Raw genomic sequence first — 17,065 nt, forward strand, 5'->3', positions numbered from 1 at the left:
TTTCTCTCTCCTTCAGATTTAAAAAGTCAAACTAAGCCAAACCAAACAAGAATCAAAACCCTAATTCCCAAGCACATGAGTTTTGGAATTGTTAACCTCTTCCTCACTCCCTTGATAAATACATAGATAAATGCAAATATATACTATATGTGTATAATGTAAAACCAAATGCAATTTTACCCACAAAAAGGCAATTATATAGGGTTTGAACATAATGTAATTATTTACATTGTAATTGTGCAGATAAGTCACGTGTATGAAATCAGACGTTGTCTCCATTTCAATAACCATAAGGGATGCTTTTCCTACTAGAAAAGTATTTTTGCTGACACATCTAACTGCATTTTTAACATACGCCTTTTTCCTGAGATTTTTTTCTATTTTCTATTATCCTTCCATCTCTAAATCCTACCCATATCCTCAAGCCCTAGTTCCAAGTCCATTATCTGCCAAGAAGTCTTTGATGACCCAGTCCCTCACTAATTTTCCAGTCCTCTAAACTCACATAGCGTTCACAAGTAGTGTCATATACTGTACTGCTTAATTTTATGCAATCTTTCATTGTTCATTGTTTTCTCTGCCCAGAATTATGGTTGCAAACTGACAACAGAGGTGTATCTTTTATAAATAATCTTGTATCTCCAAGAGTATTTATCACTGTTGACCGATTACTTTCTTATTAGTAAACTAGGTTCACAGCAAAAATTAATAAATAAATATCCTCTTTTGTAGGGGAAGCAATTCACTTAATTGAAGCCCTTTGACTACATTAAACATAATTTTATTCTATTCCTCTTGCTATATTGTGGCTCATTGTGGTTTGGAATGTCAATATCTTGAATGCTAATATTTAGGTTACATAAAATTTCATGAAGAAAAAGTCATCTAATCAATTTTCAAAGAACACTGTCAGAGATAAATTCACTTATTTTTTTAAAATGTTTATTTATTTTGAGAGAGAACATGAGCTGGGAAAGGGCAGAGAGAGAGCGAGAGAGATAGAACCTCAAGCAGGCTCTCCTCTGTCAGCTGAGAGCTCAATGCAGGGCTCAAACTCAGGAACCAAACCAAGAGATGATGACCTGAGTCGAAACCAAGAGTCAGACACTCAACTAAATGAATCACCTGGGTGCCCCTAAATTCACTCATTTTTTAAGCTTTTTTTAATTGTTAAATAAAAGATAAAGAAAACTACATGCAACAAATATATAGCTTAATGAATTATCATTAATTGGACTTAAACTGTTTCTTTGCTCTATTCCTGCAAACTGGCATTTGAATCTAGAGGTTTGATCAGACTAAGTAGATTCCATCCTTTGGCAAGACTCTAGAGGGAGGGAGTTCTTTTATTCGGAGATACGTAGTGCCTAGATATCTGTATTTTATCTTAGCCATCACAAATTCTTAATGCCCATATCCTTTTGTTCATTAGAGCTGCAAAATAGTAATATTTGAATTCTATCATTGGGTTTTTACTTGTTAGTTGGAATGAGATTATAAGTGGATGCTTCCCCTCACACTCTGTTGGTTACACAGTCATAGAGTTTATTTAAGAAATACATAATATTTGATCCTTTACCTAATTTTCAAGACAACAATTTGGTTCTCTGTCAACCTCAGAAGTCACCAACTTTTATTATTTATTATTTATTTATTTAAGTTGATTTATTACGAGAGAGAGAGAGAGCGTGCACATGCAGGGGAGACACAGAGAGAAAGGGAGAGAGAGAAAATCCCAAGCAAGCTCTGCAAAGTCAGCACAGAGCCTGTCAGGGGGCTCAAGCTCATGAACTATGAGATCATGACATGAGCCAAAACCAAGAGTCAGATGCTTAACTGACTGAGGTGCCCCACTTTTGTCATTTTTTAAAATATCTTTATGAATTCATACATTCACATGTATTTGCTGGGTTTCAATTCACTGAAACTCTTACCTTTATTGAATCTCAGATTGTCTTCATCTTTGGTCTGCTGGAGCCTCTTCACTTTGATTCCTGAATCCATTTGACATGAGCCTATTAGTCTTTGGTCGCTTCCTATTTGGTTATATCAACATGTTTCAGGCTTAATTGATATGCATCCTACCTCAGTCCAGGAATCAACCAGGTTTTCAAGAACCCCTTGCTTCTTGAAGTGCAAAAAAGTATTTTTCTCAAAATCCTAATCGGGACATTAGGGGTGCTAACAAGCACCCCTACTGACAATATCTCTAGACTTCTTCAGTGGGTAGAATTACAACAGAGAGAAAATGCCTTTTGAGTTTAAACTGAGTTTTTTCCAATTAAAGTTTAGAAACATAAGACTTTATATACTTCTTCTATTTTACATCAGTGTGTCCTTTAATCCACACTAATTTTCTGGTTCTTAAGGACACGGGATGATAGGATTATAATTTCTCATGATTATTCATTTGCTTTATCCAATATTGCATTAGTCTCAGCATAACAAGAATAATGGTATCATCAGGAATAATAATTATCGAAACATTTATTTTTGCATACAGTACCCCTATTCTCCCTTATTTTTGACTTATGATTATAGACTAGCTACAGTGTCAGAACATGTAGCCATTACAAAAATAAAATCTTCTCCTTTTAACTCTCACCTCGTCTTAGTTCCTAGCATTTGTTGTTCACCAGTTAACTATTGGGTTGCATCTCCCTTGGTCATTTAGGATGTCGAAAGCTCATTTTCTAGTAGCTCTCAGGTTCAAGGAAGCAACATTCCCTGGGTTGCATATATGTTGATACCAGCTTGGGTGTGCCATCATGTTTAAAGTTAACCTTTGCTAACCATAAAATCTTTGAATTACATTTTCTTACCTTGAATATCTCAAATAAATTACTTCAATTCCCTCTGGCATAAAATGGGACTGTGCAAAAGTCTGATCATAATTTAATTGTCCTCTGATAGGTCATGTATTCTTTCTGTCCAGATGCCTAAAAGATTTTTTTTAACTCCCCAAACATTTCTTGAATTCCACTCTTTTGTATTTGCTCCATTGTCTTTCTTTGGTTTTCTTTTTCATCAGTTAGAACTGCATCACTCATCAGTTAGAACTTCCTTCTGTTCATCACTCTCTCCTGACTTCTATTTTACTCTCTCTTCATTTCTTTTTGTTTTGTGTTTGTTTTTCCTTGAGCTTGTTTGTTCATTAGTCACGCTTTATTTTGAAAATTATGTTTTTACTTACCTATTCTTTCTTGAGTTATGCCACCTCACTTCTATTTTTTTTCTAATTCTAATTTATGTTACTCTTGAATATCTGGCATCTAATTTTCTTTTTTTTTTAATTTTTTTTTCAACGTTTATTTTTATTTTTTGGGACAGAGAGAGACAGAGCATGAACGGGGGAGGGGCAGAGAGAGAGGGAGACACAGAATCGGAAACAGGCTCCAGGCTCTGAGCCATCAGCCCAGAGCCTGACATGGGGCTCGAACTCACGGACCGCGAGATCGTGACCTGGCTGAAGTCGGACGCTTAACCGACTGCGCCACCCAGGCGCCCCTGGCATCTGATTTTCTTAATGTGGTTTAGCTCATTTTGAAATAGTCAATCACAGGGGTGACCTACTTTCCTTGTGTATTTTCAATCCCTTTTTGGGAGTGTGCTTGTCTATAGAAGTGGCATTCTCCTCATTTTATTTTGTAAGGCATTTAACCTCAACAGACTTTTGTTGCCTGCTTGCTTTCATGTGACCTGTTTCCCTATGTTCCCTATGTTTCTGTTTAATGTGCTTTTCTAAATCCACACAGCTCCTTCTTCTGTTGCTTTCATTGGGCCAGAGCTCAGGACTCTGTAAATTGTAGCCTGTGGGTCACATCTGGCCCAGGTCCTATTTTTGTTTGGACCCCACTGAACTAACAATGGTTTTTACATTTTTGAAGAGTTGTAAACAACCAACCAAACAAACAAACACAGGTGAATACGTGACAGAGACAATGCGATCTGTAAAGCTAAAAATTTGCTATCTGGGCCCTTTACGAGACAAGTTGGCCAACCCCTGATACACACTGAAAACTGTATGGCAACTTGCTTTCTAAGTTTTCATGATTATTCCTCTCTCCTACTTTTATCTAGACTTTCTCTTCCCTTTCATTTCTGTTACTTCTGTCTGCTCGGATAGTAACTCTGTACCCAGTACTTTGTCCCCAGCATAAGTCCTGTTCTGGAGAGGAGATATTCCAAGCTACTTTTGAGTATTTGTATTTACTCAGATTGGTTATCAGATTGGTTATGTTATCAGATTGATCTTCTGAATTTTCTAGCATTAGGTGATGGTTATTTTAGAATTACCCTGTTTTCAAGTTTGATGCTTCCCTCTGATTTCTCCTACACAGCTGCTGATAACATGCAAGTCCGAAGGTTGGTAGTAGTTTGTCCACATCCAGTTGGATTTGAGAGTTTAAGAGTATATACAGCTCATCACCTACGTTTGCTGTAATTATCCAGATGCTTTTGGTTTTCTATCTAGTCATTCACTCTCTCTCTTTTTTTTTATGTTTATTTATTTTTGAGGGGGGGCAGAGAGAGGGAGACACAGAATCCAAAGCAGGCTTCACGCTCTGAGCTGTCAGCACAAAGCCAGATGTGGGGCTCAAACTCATGAAACGTGAGATCATGACCTAAGCAGAAATCAGATGCTTAATTGACTGAACCACCTAGGCACCCCCATTCAGTCTCTTTTTTTGTGGAGATTCAGGAAGATCAAAAACTGTATTGTCACCACTGCCACCTAGTTCCCAGAAGCAAACTCACTCATTTTTAAGCAACAATTTACTTAATAGATCATATTAAATTGTATTGGGGGAAAATGTTTATCCTGGATATTTCAGTACACTAAATAAATCAACATGTTTATTTTCTTTCTGTTTTTCTTCAGAGTCAAGTTCCCATTATGTCATCTCCCTAAAAGCTTTTAACAATGCAGGAGAAGGAGTTCCTCTTTATGAAAGTGCCACCACCAGATCTATAACAGGTAAGCTAAAATAGTTAATCCTGTCGTGACAAGGTAGTCAGTGTTTGAGTTGTGGTGGCAAAAACAAAACCAAACGCCTAAAACAAAATAAAACAAAATACAAAGAAAAAAACCAAAATGTATGTAGTCATGTTCTGAGCCTTATGAGTATGTGTGTGTGTGTGTGTGTGTGTGTGTGTGTGTCGTGTGTGTCTGTGTGTTTGGATATACATGTATACACATATACACACACATATTTCATTATTTTCTTGGTTTTCAAAATTGAGAGGAAGTCAGTCTATAAATTAGTATGTGGGCTTCGAGAATAGGGATCTCTTCTTCTCTGTCTTCTTCAATAGCTCATACTTTGATTCTCCAATACCACTCTTCATTCTCCTGAGCATCTTGTTTCATCTTGCAGACCAGCACAATTTAGGTAGGAAAGTTTCCACATAAAAGCCACCAAATGCCCAGATGGCCACATGCTTCTCTACAGAAGATCCTTCAAGCTAATATCACAAGGAAGGACTGACCTCCTGGGACTGGTTTGGACTAGGCTGAATCATACAGGTGGCCTTTCCCTGAACCAGGAACTATAGGTCACTCTAACAGTGCCCAGAGCATCATGACATTGGAAGTACTTGCTGCTTCTGAGGTTTAACACCTCTAGGAATTCTTATGTGAGTTGGAGTGTAAAGGCAGCACACAAGAGAAAAATAGCCCAAGGAACTCAGAAAGGAGTGAGATCCAGGACATTTATGGAGACTATTTGTGGAGTAAGGCTGGACTTACTCAAAAATAGAATAAGTACAAGGCACCGGGGTGGCTCAGTGGGTTAAGTGTCCAACTCTTGATCTCAGCTCATGTCTTGATCTCAGGGTTGTAAGTTCAAGCCCCACATTGGGCTCCATGTTGGACATGAAACTTGCTTTTAAAAAAATAGAATTAAGTACCCCCTTATTCTGTTCAGAATCACTAGATTCCGGGGGGAGCTGTTCAGAGTCACTAGAAAGTCACACAATCACCTCCAAGAGCCTTATGTCTAAAATATGAGAGTAAAACTCAAGAGGTCCATCTTTTTAATGAACACTTCAATCCTGCCCCCTTTCAAAACTCACGAGCCTCAGACTTCATTTAACTCATCAGCTATCTTCACCTTAATGAGAATAAAGGATCTGAGAGCAGGATTTCATAGCAAGAACTGGAGGACATGGAAAATTACTAGATGCCTCCTGACAAGGACAAATAAATTAAAATATAATAAATAGTGTGATCTTTTGCTACCCCCTAAATGTATGTAAACTTTGTACAGTTTATTTTCCAAACTCACTATCTCCTTTCATAGACTTTCTTAAGAATACACAGTTGTAAAATGAATTCATATGATGGTTCCCAGAATATACCATCACTTTATTGATTTCAACCAGATTTTCTTGTAAGGCAAAGTTGTTATTCCACAGTCTCCTTGAATCTTTCAAGGTCTATGACCTGCCCTAACGTGGTATGCAAAATTTGGGGTATGTGTCAATATATTCATTTATCTGGGGAGACCGTTTAGGTCTCTCATTGTGTTACCCAAGGGACTCATGTCTCCCCAGAAGGGCACATAAGAAGTATTACCTTAGAGAATCTTTACTGTCAAACATACGATCTCTAAACACAGAGAGATGAAGCATGTGGAGGTCCAGAATGGAAACATAACGTGATGGAGGTATCTAGAACTTTCATTTCCCCTTATGTTCTTATTCTGCCAGCAGCAGGACTCTTTGGGAAATAACGAGCTACTTCAGCTGTACTTGTCCTTCCCATAATTTTTTTTTTAGTCCATCTTTTTCCTGCCTCTGATGAAAGATGTTGAGCACCGGCTCATCAACAGGACTTTGAGCTTGTGGTCAGGCCACACGAATTAGTAATACTGTCACTATTTCAAACTATTTTCTTATCAAAAGTAGAGCCCACAAAGAAGGGACACTTAGATGACCACCCCCCAAAAAATCAATTTTTGAGCAGAAAGTAGTAGTAGTAGTAGTAAAAATAGTAGAGTTTAGATAAACTGAAGATAAGTTGCTCAAAAAGAACCATTTGGGACATTAACTTCTGCCTTCACATTTATTGTCATTGTTTAACCCTCGGCATATGGCATTCCCAGAGTGGTTTCTAAAATACCAGTGATCCATAAGACTATTTTTTTTCCTGATTGGACTCTAATCCTAATGGATCTGGGAAATAAATGGATACCAAAACTTAGAAATTGTGCGAGGCATTTTCTAAATGAAGCAGAGTCAGTAAGGGGTTGAAGAGGAATGAATAAAACCAGTTCTTTCCAGAGGAAAAGTATACAATTTTCTTGGATGTGGCAGACTTATTGTGTTTCCCCACATCATGGAGAACAAAGGACAAATAAATGGAATCAAAGATTAAGGCTCTGGGAGAAATTCTATCAATAAATGTGTCATAATGCCACAGAGAAGACATTCTCTGTCTTTGAGCTTCTCCCAAGTATTCCCTTGGGAAGACTTGGAAGAGGACAGCATAAAGTAAGTAAAAAATCACAGGCAATAAATGCATCAGGCTGGAGTAAGTATCAGGCCATGATGCTTTCTACAAGTATATGCTCTTAGATGTTGGCACACTCTGGAGCCTCATTTCATCCTGAATATATTAGTATTAGAGCCGAGGAAAGTTTCACCAGGTCAAATGGGTATGTGAAGAGTTTTTAGTTTTCAGTAGAGCTTTTTATTTCTTATTGTTGCAAGAACAAGACATTTTGAGCCTGGATAAGGGAAGAGGGCAAAGGAATAAAGAGGTGTGTCGTTTGAACTTGTTTATTCTCAACTGTTTCATCAATGTCTGAATGAAGTATAATCCAGATGCAAAATTATGTTATTATTTTCAAAGCTTGCTTTGAACTTTGGCGTGTTAGCCAAAAATTCATGAACTCTTACCAAAACGTCTGTTAGGAACCAAATAGGCTTCTCTTTTTAGCAAAAGTTTTAAGGCTATGTTTTGCCCTTTTAATTTTTGATTTATTTAGTTTTTACTCTTGAATATAACCACTGCAAATCAGTAGCATATAAGGCACCTGAAAACTGGAAAAAGTTGTTCAGCAACAAAAGAATATTTTTAACTTAACTACTCAAGCAGTTTCTCTCCTGAGAGAAAGATAATTAGCAGTGTATGTGACATTTATGTGTTTAGTGTAGGGCTTGCCATCCACTAGAACATTCTGCTTTATTGGAAAATTTCCATATCTATACTATCCAAGATGATAGATTGGCTTATATGGCCATGGAACACTTAAAATTGGCTAGTGCAACAGAAGTGATTTTTTAATTGTATTTAATTTTAATTAATTCAAACTTAAATTGCCCATGTAATTAGTGGCTCTTGTATTTGATGGTACAAATTTGCAACTTAAAGGAGATAAGTGAGAAGCCATGCCCGAAAACAAATTGCCTTAAAAAAGTCAAGAAAAACTTGGCCAGAGATAGAAATTCTTAAATTATGTAAGTCCATAGATAAATACCAATAAACAACATTACTTGAAATTTAGGGAACGCATTCTGGAACTGAGACTCCAAGAAACTCCACAAGTCATGAAAAATATAGTATTCTACAATCCAAAAACAGCCAGGCTGAATGCTAACATTTCTTTTAGTAGAATTGCTACTTTTCAAAACCTCATATATGGCACCTATGGAAGATTATTATTATTCATATAGGTGTAAGAGCCAGATTAAGCAAAGAAACAACAAATCAGGTATAACACATTATATAGGTCGGTCAACAAAGAAGTTTGTGATTCAGAGCGGTCTTCCTGTGTGTATAACCTTCTTCTTGGAAAGTCGGCTAAGAATAGAAACAAGTGAAGCAGCACCAGCCTCAGTTTGGCCAAAACACCTTCCACCAGGGCACCAACCTGATGACTGATCAGGATCCTCCTTGATGCTCTTCAGCTCCCCTTTCATCATTTCATAAATCCATTTGGGTTTAAAGGAGCCCTTAATAAAAAGACACATCAAAGGAAATATGGAAAGCCTGGGCTCTGTCATTAAATTTTAAACACACATTTTTCTTTCTCTCTCTCTTTTTTTTTTTCCCTTTCCTTTTGTTCTGTTTTTGTTTTCGGGTTTTATATTTTGCTCCAAAGACCACAGCCCAGTAAACTACTAAATAATTCATTGGAAAACAGAGCAATGAGTAGGGGATAGGCATTTGAAATACAGTGGACAAAGTGAAGTAATCAACAAAACCAGCCAGCAGCTGCTGTGCTTGGAACTAGGCTATTTAAAAATATAAGCTCTGTATGTATACTGCTTCAGATATTCCACATATTACCAGGTCATCATAGGCCCAGCCTGAAGGCTACTTTTTCTTAGTGAGAATACAATATTACATGATTTAAAGGTGAAATTTCAAAAGTGTAAAAGTCCTAGGTATAAAATCAAAGACTCAAAATTGGACCCTTACTACAGTCAGAAAATAAGCTCCTCTGATTCTGATACCCCCAGCGTAAAAAGAGTACACAATTTTTCTCGAGGATTTTATAAAACCACACACAGCATTATGCAGGTTCTGATTATGTTAATGGATCAAAGCATGTGTGTACCTCACACAGTTCGTTCTGTCTCCCCGTCAATAACATAAAGTCTTTCCGTGGAACCTGACATTTTGGAACAAGTAATATAGAATCTAGGTATGCCTTAAAAGTGTAAAAACTTATCTAATTACTCTGTGAGAATGTGGGTAAAACGGACACTTCCATGCTTTCTTTAAGGATTTCGATCTGAGAAAACCTGCTGTACCAAGTGCTACAAGAAACCTAGTTATCAAACATATCATTGGACCATGTGGACCATGGACTTGGTCAGTCTAGTTTTATGCAATCATAGCCATAGACAGAGTGCTAAGGACTGAAGTGTCCTTTGGTCTTTCTTGTTTGTTTCTTGCTTAAACAATACTTATGCAGATATAAGCTAAGCAATAATGAAAGCGTTAGGGAAACCAAATCAAGTTAGAAAGGGAGAAAAATAAACAAACATAAGCAAACAGATATTAGATAGGCACTTATTTCCTTTACAGCAGGAAATAAACCAAACGCTCCTTTGGATCTTGTTATTTTATCTGTGTATTTATAAAACTGTTAAGTTCTATGCTAAACATTTTAAGAAGCAATGTGCAACACTCCAAGAAAAAATGGACTTTTAAAATATATAAGTAGAAGTGACCACCAAAAGTGGAGTTGATAAAACCACTGTAAGGAAATGAATGAATTATAGAAAAGAGTCAGTTATTTTTATAACCTAGCAATACTGTTTCTAATGAGTTTTCCGATTGAATTAATTGTATTTTTTTCTGTTCTTCTCATGTTCCCTTTCATCATTATTGCCATGCATTTAACTCATTGTGATGTGTTACCACTGATATTTATTTTTTTAACTCTTTTATTTATGTATTTATTTGTTTGTTTCATTTGGCGGGTTTTTAAACCCAGATCCCACTGACCCAGTTGATTATTATCCTTTGCTTGATGATTTCCCCACCTCGGTCCCAGATGTCTCCACCCCCATGCTCCCACCAGTAGGTGTACAGGCTGTGGCTCTTACCCACGATGCTGTGAGGGTCAGCTGGGCAGACAACTCTGTCCCTAAGAACCAAAAAACATCTGAAGTGCGACTTTACACTGTCCGGTGGAGGACCAGCTTTTCTGCGAATGCGAAGTACAAGGTGAAGTTCTAATTGATAGTGTAAAATTTGAAATGAACTGTCATTTGCTTAATACATTGTTTTAAATGCTTCCTGGGCTGTCATGAGTCATTTTGCTGCAGTGGCACTAAGTGGAAAACAAGGCATTTTAATAACTCAATATCTAAAATTAGAATGGGAATAATTGTATCTTAGGAAACAATTCTAAGGCAAGGTAGAAAAACATTAAGAAATGCAAAATGTTATTTGAGTTCCACCAGATGCTGCGTCTGTATAAATAATCTGATTCTGTACAGGGGAATGCCATTTTTCTTTGAAAATAGCAGGGCTCCACATTAGTTTTCTGGATAGATTTTGGTGTCTTTCTTTTTATTTGGACTCTAGATTGACACCAAAGGCAACCCTATTAATGCTACAGAGACTCATTTGACAGCGAATATGACTGGGAACACAGAAGATTTTGTAATAAGGTCTTTAGAAAGCACTCGAAGCCATTAGCATCTACTTCCTCAGTTAGCCTTGAAACACCCTCATGTGGTAAAGAAAACCACAGTGCACACTCCCCTTTGACTAATATGAATGAGACCAACCCCTTTCACTGACTCATCCCATAACTCCGTTAAGAGCTCTGTAGAGATAGATATTTGAGGCATTTTCTTCACTACTTTTAAATCTCTGTCAGCCGGCCTAAGTAACTCCAACAAATAGTTACATATGGGCACAACTTTGTTACCTCCTAAGCCTGCCACAATATTAGTATATACAAACAGTACACAAAATATAGACAAAAATGAGAAAAGCAACGGGTGACTATCAGGTACCTACTGTGCACCTAGAACTGCACTAGATTATAGAGGCAGTTAAACACAGCTTAGTTGTTGCTACTTAACATATTATTTATAACTTTGCAATGGGTAAGACACTCAGTTCCATTGCTACACTTCAAAGAATTCATAAGCTACTCATGTGAGATAATATATGAATGCTCATTTAAAATATAAAGCTTTACAAGATGAGGATTTGGGATCAAGAAGGTAGCTTTAAAAATAAGATCATACATGGTACTCAACAACCAAATAACCAAGGAACCAATAGTTCAATCCTGGTCCTCCTGCTTCTTCGTATGACCCTTAGGTGGCTTCTCTTTACCACTCTACTGCAATACCTCTCAGAATTTGAACCTCCTGATATCTTATCCAGTGTTCTTTCCACTAAACTGCCATTTTGCTTAATCCTGCCTCTAGCCAGTGGTGATTTCAGGGATGACAGTATCCTTTGGGAGTGTCAGACTCTAAAGAACCTGGAGGTAAAGCAAAATCCCACCAATAATATTCTAAATCTGCCTCTCTCTCTTCCTGTAGCCATGCTGGATCTCCTTCTAGTCTCTTTGAAATTTTAAGTGGCATAAAAATCACATTTCATCATATATCAGTTTTTAGGCGAAACCATTTTAAAAAGCTTTCTTTGTTACTGCTGCCCTGCTAGGTCAGGTATTTGGAAAAACTCTCCAGGCAAGTCCAAATAGTATCATTGATGTAACATATGTTGTAAGTACCCTATCCATCTCCTTGCAGTATTAGATTTAAGACTCAGCAGAACTATAAATAAAGATAACATTATCAGATAGGACAACCAATGAAATACATGAGAACATTTTTTAAGTCTCTCTTTATATACAGATTGCCCAATTCTAAGTTTGCTTTTAAAAGACTACCTTAAAATTTTTATGTTCATAATTGCTGTACTTTCTCCATACCTTCATTTCACAGAATGGCAATGGGTGCTTTGCCAGTATGTGAAATGTTCTGAGGGACAACGATTGTTCTCTGCATAATGGCTTAAGTTCCAAAATTTCTTGAGGCAAATTATTTCAGGTGAATAGTTAATACAGCAGACACAGAATTATTGAGTCTCACAAAGAATGCCTGCAAAGTCAGACTCAACCCAAAAGCTATTTTGTAAGTGGAGGCTGATTTCTCTCATGGATTGATATCTGGGAATAGAACACAAAGATTTTAAATGTTCCTCTTCCCACCATCTTCCCTGACCTAAGGCTTTTAGTTACTAACATTCTGTCCCCCTTCTTACGCACCCATGCTCTACATCTACACCCTGTGAAGAAGAGAGTTAGAGGACAGAGTGGAGTACGTTTGGTAGCAAAGATAAATACAGAACGTATCTAGTCCCCTAGAAAGTAGTACAATAAACTTAAGTTTTACAAATAATGGTAATGGAATGCTTTGAGTTTACATTGTGAGCTTTTCAAACTACTTTCATGCCCATTACTTCATTTCACTCCCCAGTACAGCTTTAGAAGGTAGGCAGAGCATGCACAAGATAGAGGCAGAAAAATCAGTACATGGAGTCAGATGACATGGGCACAAGCATTGGTTTTGCTGTGTCCTGTCATGCCACTGCATTTACTCAATCTCCTTGTCATCTATATGACTAGATTATTCACACCTACTGTAAAAAAAATAAGCTTCTCCGTAATTAAGCATGTATGTAGATCCCTTTATGAAGACATAGATAGGTTGTATAACTTGAAGAACAATTTCCCATGAAACTACAGCTAGAGCTTGCATGACCTTATGGGGTTGTTCTAGGCTATCTCCACGGGAGTACCCTTCTACTTCATGTAATCCCATATCAAGCCATAATCCAGACATTTATATTTTGATTGTCTAAAACTCTGTTTTGATTTTCCTTATTAGAAGGAACAATGTTCTGTAATTTAGTTCCTACTAAAATGATTAATCACATGATGTTTTATACAAATTTCTATTCAAAACCCATTCATTGAGTATTGACTAGTGCTTACCAGATATAACATGGGTATTACTGAAGATACAGAGTTTTTCAAGACTCAGTTTCACCCTCAAGATATCCCTCCCAATAGGGAACCTAATGCATGTGTAAAGTTAAATATCACATTAGACAATGCATGAAATACTGTAGCTAACATTTATCTAAAGCTTCCCTGGGTTGGATACTATGTTTTACTTTACACTTTAAATAATGCCAGGAGGTCAGTGCTACAGTTATCTCCATTTTATGGATGAGCAAACTGAGGCTCAGAGAGGTAGTACCTGGGTAGTCTATGCTCACAAAAATAGCTGACCGTGAATTTCCAAAGTACTTCTAGGCTAATGATTTATTCTGAGCAACGACCTTCCATGAAGTTCCCGAGAAAACAGTGAATTCATGGTATTTACAGAATGCAAGTATGTCATTCTAAAACGCAAACAAGGACAATATTACTTAGTGGTCTCCCAAACACCAGTGATTTTTATTGTCAGAGAGACTAGTTTTATAAAAAGTATGATCCTTTTGTCCTAACTGAAGTATTTCATCATCATCATCCCATTTCTCCCCTTATTTCCATTTGTAAGACTTAGAAGTGTTCATGATAGTGAAGAAGACAGGATTGGAAGTTATATTTCAGCATGTCAGATACTAGCTGCCTATGTTGTGTTTTATTTGATGGGATTCCATCTTCCTGAGCCTACAATGTATTTTTACATTTACTTAGGGCCCACATTTTTATAGCTTTTTTAAAGAAGAGCTTCTGATAGATGTTTATGAGGTTATCACTTTAATAGGATGGATGGGCACATCATCAAAATGTTATTAGTACAGTTAAATATTTATTTGGTTTTGTAATGAAATGTAGGATTTTCATAGCTATAATCTAAGGATTCATAGTACAATAAAAAAGATATACCACACTACAGTAGTATGGGAGGAGATAGGTGTGACATAGGTGGGGAAAAAGATCTTTCCTTGATTTTCTAGACATAGATATATAACAAAGGTAGTGAATATAAAAGTAAAAATAAATATGAAACTTTGGAGGAGGGTCAAGATTTCAATACCAAGCATAACCTGATACTTATAAGTATCATAGAGGCATAAATAGGCTAAATTTGCCTGATCATATGGAAAATATGCATTAACCTGGAAGATTAACGTATTTTTTTCATTACCATTTTGATTTCTTGAGTAAGCAATAAAAATAGATAATTTACTTTCTACTAAAATATCTTTAACCTGCTATTTAATTGAAAAAGAATGGTTTCAAAAGACAAATAATATTAACACTAATATAATCTTTTAATACTTACCCAATTTGTCATTCCCTTCCTAATCAGTTGCTCCAGTGACCATACTTAAATGTGTGTTTAATGTGAACACTGAACAAAAGAAGACCACATACTACAACATTGCTTTTGTCTTTTTTCTTTATAATACTCAAATAGATTCTGGGATCACTAAAAGTTTGTACTCTAAAGATATTTTTAAAATCACAAGTAGTAAAACTCTAAAAACTAATTTTATTACTAGTGAAAAACAATCATGATGAGCTACTTAAAATACATAAAATGTATTTTGATTATTATAAAATGTATTGTGGATTATTACAAACAAATTACAGTTAAAGTCAGTGAAGATTACCTTAAAAACGGAACTGAGAAGCAAACAGAACTGGTCCTGACACACTGGTTATTGCCCTCCTTGGAAAATTGATCAGCTGGCCGCCCCTCTGGACAACGTCACATCTGATTTTATCCACCGTGTTTTAGATATATATAATCAGGCAGTATAAACTGGTTGACAGAAGGGAAGTAGAGCCAGTTCTGTGTCACAGCTTTTATGCTGTTTGGAAACAGACTCTTTTTTGGTTATTTGGTAGTCTCTGTACATGTTTTGATTTACCAAGTTGATAGAGTTCATCTTTTTTTTCTCTTTGCTTATGTCCCACTTGTACAGTCAGAAGACACAACATCTCTGAGTTACACAGCAACAGGCCTCAAACCCAACACGATGTATGAGTTCTCGGTCATGGTAACAAAAAACAGAAGGTCAAGCACATGGAGCATGACTGCCCACGCCACCACATATGAAGCAGGTATGTGAAGAAAGGCTTGCTTCGAAATTTTGACTCTTGGCATTTGGTAACGGTATTTCCCAGGTTTTGTGGATATCAGAATATATGTGCACTATGATGTCTAAGTCCCACCTCGTCCTGCAGGAAATAGTTTATTCTTTGTAGTTCAAAGTACTTTCATATCTAGTATTATCCTCTCCACTCTACAAAAGAAGAAAATGAGTCCTCAATATATTGAATAATCTGGTTTTAATCTGGGTGTTAACTCCAGGGATCTAAATGAATATAAATCTTTTTTCTCAACTCCTTTAAGTGAAAGCAGAAATCCATGCACTGAACTCTGTCCAAAACATTTGAGTCTTTGATTAGTAGTCATGGTGGGCATTTACTTTTTTGGAAATAAATTAGATACAAAATAAAACATTGCATTACAGCCATAATCACATTGTAATGTTTACCATAAATAACCACAACTGGGTATGGGAAGAAGTTTCCTTGTGGCTATGTTCACTCCTTGGCAATAAGACAACACAATGGAAAAACCTTCATGCAATTTGAAATAGTTCAAATCACAGGAAAATGTAACTCACTGTAAATTTTTACCAGTCACATTTACTATGGATCATAAACATTGAATTCATAACTTTAACAGACATGCAGTACACTTGGCTTTTATAGTTCACAGAAATCCAACATCTGAAGAATAGGGAATCAACATGCTTTTGGATTGGTTTCATGGTATTCTAGTTAGGGGTAAACTACACCACACATTTCCAAATTAAAAATAAAGCTGTACCAATAAAACTGTCAGGTAAGTTGAATTTCTTTTTCCATTAGAATTTGTCCCATGGCATTGCAATTGTGACCCTTATTCCAAGCTACTACTTTAACTCAGAGAGTCTGCTGTTAATATTGTTACATTTTTGTGGATACTTCTTTCTATAAGAAGTGTTCTAGTTTGTCGGATTTAATTTCAACATCCTTCTTTTTTTTTTCATCTTCTTCTGTTTTACATGTTTACGTATATTAACTCTTTCTCCTAGAATTCTGCCCTAGATGCCAATGTTCACAGCTTCAAAGGAAGAATGAGACATGCTGAATGAATTATGTACCATGGGGAGAATAAAGGCCCTGCTCTTCCTTTTTACTTAAAAGGAAATGAAAGGAGTTAAACATAAACCAGTAAGACATTAGGTCTTCCCTGAATGAAAGAGAAGGAGTAGTAATTTCCTCTTAAAGCAAGCAAATTCATTCATTTTTCCCTTTCATAAAATGCACCCTAAAATCTGAATTGATAAATGTATTCTCTTGATTTTTCATCAACTGCATAGCCTTGTAGGGGTACTAGCAGTGAGACCCATTTCTGACAAAAAGATATTAACTGCTAGAGAGTGGTTTTAGGCAGGGTGATTGTCAAAACAGATAATGATCTGGACAAAAGTGTAAATAGCATGTGGATGAGATCTCTGGGTGATGATGAGAAGCAAGAAATAATTCACAAGTGTCTTCAGACC

General features: G+C 36.5%; 1 protein-coding gene across 4 annotated transcripts in view; it reads left to right on the top strand.

The window, feature by feature from the left end:
* The window catches only part of DCC (DCC netrin 1 receptor), a 1,143,392-nt gene that overhangs the window by 1,006,268 nt on the left and 120,059 nt on the right, over positions 1 to 17,065 (top strand). For 3 of the 4 annotated variants that reach the window (XM_043558863.1, XM_043558864.1, XM_043558862.1), the window contains exons 16-18: positions 4,883 to 4,978; positions 10,452 to 10,684; positions 15,434 to 15,572. In XM_043558863.1, coding sequence (XP_043414798.1) covers positions 4,883 to 4,978; positions 10,452 to 10,684; positions 15,434 to 15,572 — 468 coding nt within the window. The remainder of the gene's footprint in view (positions 1 to 4,882; positions 4,979 to 10,451; positions 10,685 to 15,433; positions 15,573 to 17,065) is intronic. The other variant, XM_043558865.1, reaches the window with a different exon arrangement.

The sequence above is a fragment of the Prionailurus bengalensis genome, chromosome D3 (genome assembly GCF_016509475.1).
Source record: "Prionailurus bengalensis isolate Pbe53 chromosome D3, Fcat_Pben_1.1_paternal_pri, whole genome shotgun sequence".
NCBI classification, from domain to species: domain Eukaryota; kingdom Metazoa; phylum Chordata; class Mammalia; order Carnivora; family Felidae; genus Prionailurus; species Prionailurus bengalensis.